This window comes from Nanorana parkeri, unplaced genomic scaffold, assembly GCF_000935625.1.
Source record: "Nanorana parkeri isolate BGI_ZX_2015 unplaced genomic scaffold, ASM93562v1 scaffold162, whole genome shotgun sequence".
NCBI lineage: Eukaryota > Metazoa > Chordata > Amphibia > Anura > Dicroglossidae > Nanorana > Nanorana parkeri.
Window position 1 is genome coordinate 21,334 of NW_017306430.1, and position 7,446 is coordinate 28,779.

The window sequence follows — 7,446 nt, forward strand, 5'->3', positions numbered from 1 at the left end:
AAGTTGTCTACCCCTGGTCTGTTCATTAAACTTGTACATTTTAAATAAGTCTGCAGGATACAACGCCATCCCTGCAATAAATTCATACTCACAAGATTTATGGGCGGCCCAATCGCTGTATTCAATTCTATGATCTTCAAATGGAGTATTTGTGTAGGCAAATATGTAGCGTAGAATCTCCCCTCTCCCTTTGAAATTGAAATAGGTCAGCTTGTAGTTTGGCATGGTTTACTTTTGTAATGGCTAAAACATAAAACAACAGAAAATACATGTAAGCACTGATAATAATAATAATAATAATAATAATAATAAGCAAAACTGCGCAATCTGTTGGCTCTATATAAATCCTGTATAATAATAATAATAATTCAGCTATTGGTAATCAATGTGACATAACTAAGCGTTTCATCTGTACTTGCCTTAACGTGTACGTATAGCCAAACTGTTGTAGGGTTGTTAGTGAAGGAATAAAACCTCTGTCAGTTTATTTTTTGCTGTCTGTGTCCCATTGCGGAGATATCAAACAGTGACAGGTATGATTCCCAGTGGCAGGGACATGTTTGTAGTTAAAGCACAGCTAGAAGGCTGGAGTTGCCCACCCTTGATCTACATACGCTTTAAGGTGTTAATAATACCAGCAGCATATACACTTGGCTGCAGTAAAAATGCTTCACAGTGAATTTATGGAGTTTTTATTTATTTATTAGTCTATTCCAAGGGTAGGCAAACTTGGTACTCCAGCTGTGGTGAAACTAAAAATCCCATCATGCCTCTGGAAGTCATGCCGATGCTTGTCAGAGTCTCGCAATGTATCATGGGACTTGTAGTGCCACAACAGCTGGAGTGCCAAAGTTGTCTACCCCTGGTCTGTTCATTAAACTTGTACATTTTAAATAAGTCTGCAGGATACAACGCCATCCCTGCAATAAATTCATACTCACAAGATTTATGGGCGGCCCAATCGCTGTATTCAATTCTATGATCTTCAAATGGAGTATTTGTGTAGGCAAATATGTAGCGTAGAATCTCCCCTCTCCCTTTGAAATTGAAATAGGTCAGCTTGTAGTTTGGCATGGTTTACTTTTGTAATGGCTAAAACATAAAACAACAGAAAATACATGTAAGCACTGATAATAATAATAATAATAATAATAATAATAAGCAAAGAGATATCAGTAATAAAAGTTTTAATTGTTCAGTTTTGTTCAAGCAACTCTCACTAAACACATGGAGGGGAATTTATCAAAACTGTACAGAATGTAGAGCAGTTGCCCCTGGCAACCAATCAGCCTCTTTAGTTTGTTAAGTTAAGATTTAAAAATGAGATAGAGAAGCTGATTGGTTGCCATGGACAGCTGCTCCAGATTTTGTCTGCTCCAGTTTTGATAAATTCCCTTCATGGAGTTGACGTAAAAATACTGAGTGGTATTAGGCTCCATTACATATAGCATTTGCGTTTCCCTCGCGGTTTTCCGTTCGGAAGATCACACGGGACGCAAACGCTATATGTGAAACAACTGCGCGGATTCCGCTTGTTTGCGGCCATTATATAGAATAATACAGTATTATCGCTCTTGCACTATTTTGGGGGCTCTGCGGTTTCGTACCGTGTGGTCCCCGCAATAGTCTGAACAATGCATATTAAAGTGCATAGTTGTCTATGTTTACAGTGGCTCCGCGCGTATTCGTACAGCCAAACACATGCAGACAGCCGCTCCAGTGTGAATGATAATTATGCAAAGATGTCAGCAACTGTTACATTTAATCTGGTAGTAGCTGGAAATTTGTTATTCTAATTATGGATATAAAAAAAACACAAAGCCATTCAGTTTTAATGTGTGAAGCATAAAACTCAACTTCAATAAAAGGAGAAGTGGGCAACACATCAATACACAAAGAACAAAGTCTAATCTTGCTTATCTTCTAGATAGGTGTTGTAGACTTCTACACTTCATCTACTGATGTACCTGCAAGTAATCAAGACTTCTAAAACAGGCAAGTCATTTTAAAGTGAGCCATTGGAAATGACACCTACATGGTGGCTGTTATAAAAAGGTTTTCCAAAATGTTACAGTAATGATCACAGTATTATAAAACAAACCTATCTGAACCATAATCATACTAAACTCTCAGCTAACAATGCAAGGTCCAGCAGTGTCTGAACATAAGATGAGATGTTTGCTTGAGTGTTCTGAATCCTAGGGCACTGTAATATGCAAAAGAAGATACTTCCTGAGAGATCTGCTAGACCTTTCTACTGAATGATGAGACCACCCATTGCACTAAATGACTTATAGGAAAACGAGGGCAGGCGTGGGGGAGTTAGTTCTGTATATCATTAGGAAGTTTCAAAGTGGCATATTAGTATATACCAATACTTGGGCAATCTAGTGTGCTTCAGAAGCAATTTAAAGGTTCACTGCTAGGGCCTGCATTGTACTACAGCAGCCTCTATAGCACTATTAAGGCCAAAGTCAGTAGACTTTGGGCTGCTAATGCAGCATGGTTTTGACATCACTATGAGACACCTCAGAGATCATTGAAAATTAATTTACAGGTGCAGTTGACCTCCTTCTGACCTGCAAGCAGATTTGAAGCAGATTTGGCATGCCAAATGCACTTGTCAATGAATTCTAAATCATCATAGAAGCGTTTCAAACTGATGCCATCAACACAAGCCCTAAAACTGGTATGGAAACTTACAGATCAGGAGCAAAGAGTTTCTTATCTGCAGCTAATTCAGAGCATCAGCACACTGAAGCCCTAAGCCTTATTTGCAGAGGAGATCAGTGAACAGGAGTTTATTGATCGCCTCCATCTTATGGCAGGGATGTGAGTCCTGGGCTTCAACAAGAGGAGTGAGTCAAGGGCCTCCAGTCCTTCAATGTGGAGTGGAATAGAGTGTAAGAAGTAGAGATGGCATCAGGGAGAAGATTCACTGATCCTCTACACACTTCTTCATCTTGAAGGCAACCTGCAGATTCCAGGGTAATAAGAAATGTTGGCTCAGGGATTGGAGGAATTTGTTAAAAGACAGGGAACGGGAGGTGGGGATATTGGGGTAAATGTCATTTTTGTGCAGGATATACCGTCTTCGTAAAAGGTAATTCTGAGGCTGTAGCAGAGAAAGTCTTCAACAGAAATCATTGGCAGAATCCCCCTCTACTGAAAGCCAAAGTTCTATTTGAAATCAGGTTTTGTAGTACTTCGAATGTATGAATTACGCTGAATTATATTACAATGTCATTCTCTAGCCTAAAAAGGAATTGCTGGTGTGCATTAATGCTCAGACACCCTTTATAACATCATATGCTTTTTATAGTTGTGATCTAAGAGCACAGTGATGAAACAGTGAGGGGTGACACAGACCCATATCTATGGATGCCATGCAATCATATATCACAATGATTTGAAAAAAATACATATAAAAAAACCCACCACTCAAATAGATCCAGCAAAGTACGCTGCTTCCTATGTACTCTGGTAAGTAACCTTATGCATAATTAGTAGAAAAATATCACAATGAATCTGACCTTTGAACACATAAAAACGGATCTTTAACTAAGGTGTAGTCCTAATAGTCATTGTGCAGGTGACACCAGGAAAGATAACATTCAAAGATGACATTTGTTGTATTTGTAAAGACAGTTCTAATGAGATAACAAATTACACGAGTCATGGGCCACATGATCACAAGGAAGTCCACAAGAAAAGGTTTATTGTTGCCAGTAATAACCAGTCAGCTTCTCGTTGGCTACATTAAGAGATTGAACACACTTATGTAATCCGGTGCATTGCAATAATGTACACGATAAAGTGTTGTAAGGGTTAAGGTTATTCAATTTAAATAGCACCCCAATGCACTAAGGTAACACAGCTTGGATGCACATGTGTTGCAGCTAACCTCAAGGCACGGTAATGCTCTACTGTGTGTTGTAGTGCACTGCATTAGAAACATTATGTATGTCTGTTTTTTGGCCCATTTAATGTTAACGCAATACACAAGAACGGAGAAGTCTGCATGGGCCCTAACACTATGGCAACTTTCAGCCAGTTATGTCGTGGTGGTGCTACTGTGCATTTCCGCACCACATGGCAACACACCTGCTCTATGTGCGATGCATTGTGCTGTAATTTATTGTGAATGGCATCCCCAAGCACTGTACACTATAGTGAAATGCAAAACTCACCAAAGCCACCAGAAAGCACATACCATACATTATGGTGTGCTGCATTGCTAAAAAAGGGTAATGGACATGTTAACAAAAGGCAAATACATGTTAACATATCCTAATGGAACACTTAAGCATGAAGGGAACCTGAAAAGGGACAATTCATCGGCTACCATTACTCACCTAATTTTAAAAATGTTCACACCATAGCATCACACTAAATGCACGGGTTACATGCATTTAGTACACTCTATCACACAGTGCATGCTACTGCATGATAGGTGCACTGGTGTGTGTCATTGCCATTTAATTTCAATAGCACAGTCCCAACACAACATATGATACTACAATAACACACACTGCATTGCTGTGCAGTAAAAGAAAAAGTAATACATGCACTATTTTTTATTACTGTATGGCAACACAACACGTTATTGCGGTACCACACATTGTACTGCAACACAAGCCCAGTGGGAGGTGGATTGGGGTGTCATTGACACTAAATGGTAATGCAACACACCAGTGCACCTAGTGCATGATACCATGCACTTTGTGATAGCGTGTGCTAAACTCATGGATCCCGTGCCTTTAGCGCAATGCTATGGTGTAAACAGGCCCTAACTCACTGACCTTGAATGTGTACAGTAGACATTGTAGTAGCAGTATGGGTGTTCTTACTTGCTGCTTGATCGTTTTGTGTCACTTGCTCAAAAGTTTGAATACAGAGGATCAGCAGAGCAGCCAAGCAAGGAGCATTGTCAGAAGGAAGTCAGTATTGACAGTCCATGTGTTTATACCATAATAGGTTTCATTTAACCACAACCATTAAACAAATTGGGACTTTTGTTTTCAGCTCCTAAAATATGTGTTACGGAAATATAATAACTAAAAACAAGTTATAAAAAATAATAATATTTATTAATACAAAATTTTTCTTTAACCACTTGAGTCCCCAGGCATTTTCCCCTTTAAATCCCTTGTAGATTGTAAGCTCTACAAGCAGGGTCCTTTTAATTAGTGATGGGCTCGATGTTCGAGTCGAACTTGAGCTTGACTTGAACATCGGCAGTTCGTGTGTTCAGCGATTCATTTAACCACAATAAGTATGTTAAAATGTATCTCTTTTCACAATTTCCACATTTTGCAGAAAAGTAATTTCACCATTTCCTGCCATTGATTTCTAGTGGCTTTCTCTGTACATCATTCCTGTTATTCTGTTACATTAACATGGCTCAAATATGTATGTGTACATGAAAGGAATGTTAATACGTACATGCTATCTAAACTAAATACATACAGTATAAACGATCATAACATTAATATTAGTAGTTACAATTACTATGATATCAGTAATGCATGTAAGGGAAAGTATAGTGTAATGTGTTTATGTGTATAGTGTAGACTAGGTGTAAAATTTTCTTCCAGCAGAGATCTGAATCAGTCATGTTTGTGCCTTGACTCAGTCAGTGAGTGCCCTCTTACATTAGGTTTCCCCATTAAAGTACCCCCTTACATTAGTTGTCCCCATCAAATGACCCCCTTATATTAGGTGTCCTCATTGAAATGTCCCCTTATATTAGTTGTCCCCCACCAGAGTGCCCCCTTACAGTAGGTATCCCCATCAGTGTGCCCCTTTACATTAGGTGTCCCCATTAAAAAAGTGCCCCCTTACTTTAGGTTTTCCCATCAAAGTGCCTCCTTACATTAGGTGTTCCCAACAAAATGCCCTCTTACATTAGTAACTAATAGAAGGGGGCATTCTGATGGGGACAAATAATGAGAGTGCCCCCTTACATTGGCTGTCCCCATTAGCGTGGCCCCATACCTCTGCCCAGCAGAGGAGGTGAAGTAGGCTGCAGGTGTGGACGGAAGAAGTTCCTTTTTTGTCCTCCTGTGTTGCTGGGGGCAGGATATGCATGTGACACCATTGGTTGTTAGGACTCTGGTGGTCCTAGCAACCAGTGACTTAATAGGAGGGGGCACATGACATCATTGGTTGGTTATGACTGGCAGTGAATGCGCCATCCTCTCAGAGTCTCCAAGGCCGGCGCATCCTCTGTCAGCCAGGCAGACATAACCAAGCAAACGTGTGTGATCACAGTCCAGAAAGAGCCATCACTTGGTCTGTGGCCATTTAGTGATGCCTCAGGCAGCATCTAATTAGGGGGGCAGCAGGTGTGAGAGGGGCAGCTACAGCATCCCAGGTTGCTAAGAGCTCTTAGCAGGCTAGGATGCTCTGTCTGGTGTCCTGCCCAGCTCACTGACATCTGTGGTTGCTAGGGAGCTGAACTGGACTCTCTGGCTGGTGTCCTGCCGAGCTACTGGCAACCGGTGACGCTAGAGAGCTGAGAGGGACTGAACAGAGAGCCACCGACCACACAGCTTTAACACAGCTGCCCGTCTCAACGCGCCCGCCAGAAAGCACACCCCCAGCATTATCAGCAGCACCTTCCCCCTGGCGGCACATAGAGCCCTGTGTAGAGGGTACGTAATATGTAAAATAATGTGTACATACTGTATACGTATAGAATGTTCCTAGGGGGAGCAAATATGACTCCCCTGTCCACATACGGTATATAATTATAATCTATACATAGAAATTCATATCATGCACATATGTATCTAAAAACACTACATTCCCTCTACAACGTAATAAGAAACTGAATTAAACTTTTTAGGCCATTGGGATATTCAAACCCCATGCATTATTATTTACATCATTTTACCATTTATTGTGTAACATGATGCACGACCAACTCAAATCTCAATTTGTTGCTACAAAATTGTATATGAATGCTGTGCATGCTATTATATAATTTATGGTTGTTGTTCTTAATATTATCTTTCTTCTAACATTATCTTTTTCTAAAGCTGCCAAAATATGTATGTGTTTTTGATATTTTTTCACCTTGTCCATGCTCAGAAACTGAAGAGAGTGGCAAAAAAAGACTGCAAGTCGGACACCAATGATCTTTTACTTGAGAAAATAAGTACCCAAAGAGGTGTATGTACTAAGGTAATATATGTGGGGCACCTAGCCTTTCAAAAAGTCTGCTATATGGCTGTTCCATTATTATCACTACTTTCTGGACCACTGGCCTTGCTTAGCATTTTTCAGAAGAAAGTCAGCAATGGCCACCTACAAAAACATTACAGTATGTGATCAAGCTAGTGCTAATAATCACATTTATGTATGAAAATTTAGCAGCACCTTTACGGAGCATGAAATATGTATCAAACATAGTTCCGCAGTAACTCAATCACAATATATATA

General features: G+C 40.0%; 1 protein-coding gene across 3 annotated transcripts in view; it reads right to left on the reverse strand.

The window, feature by feature from the left end:
- Positions 1–7,446, reverse strand: part of LOC108785437 (hematopoietic prostaglandin D synthase-like) — a 31,497-nt gene that overhangs the window by 15,753 nt on the left and 8,298 nt on the right. For 2 of the 3 annotated variants that reach the window (XM_018554502.1, XM_018554503.1), the window contains one exon: positions 942–1,092. In XM_018554502.1, the coding sequence (XP_018410004.1) occupies positions 942–1,074 (133 nt within the window). In that variant the 5' untranslated portion in view covers positions 1,075–1,092. Of the gene's footprint in view, positions 1–92; positions 247–941; positions 1,093–7,446 lie in introns of those variants that run through there. The other variant, XM_018554504.1, reaches the window with a different exon arrangement.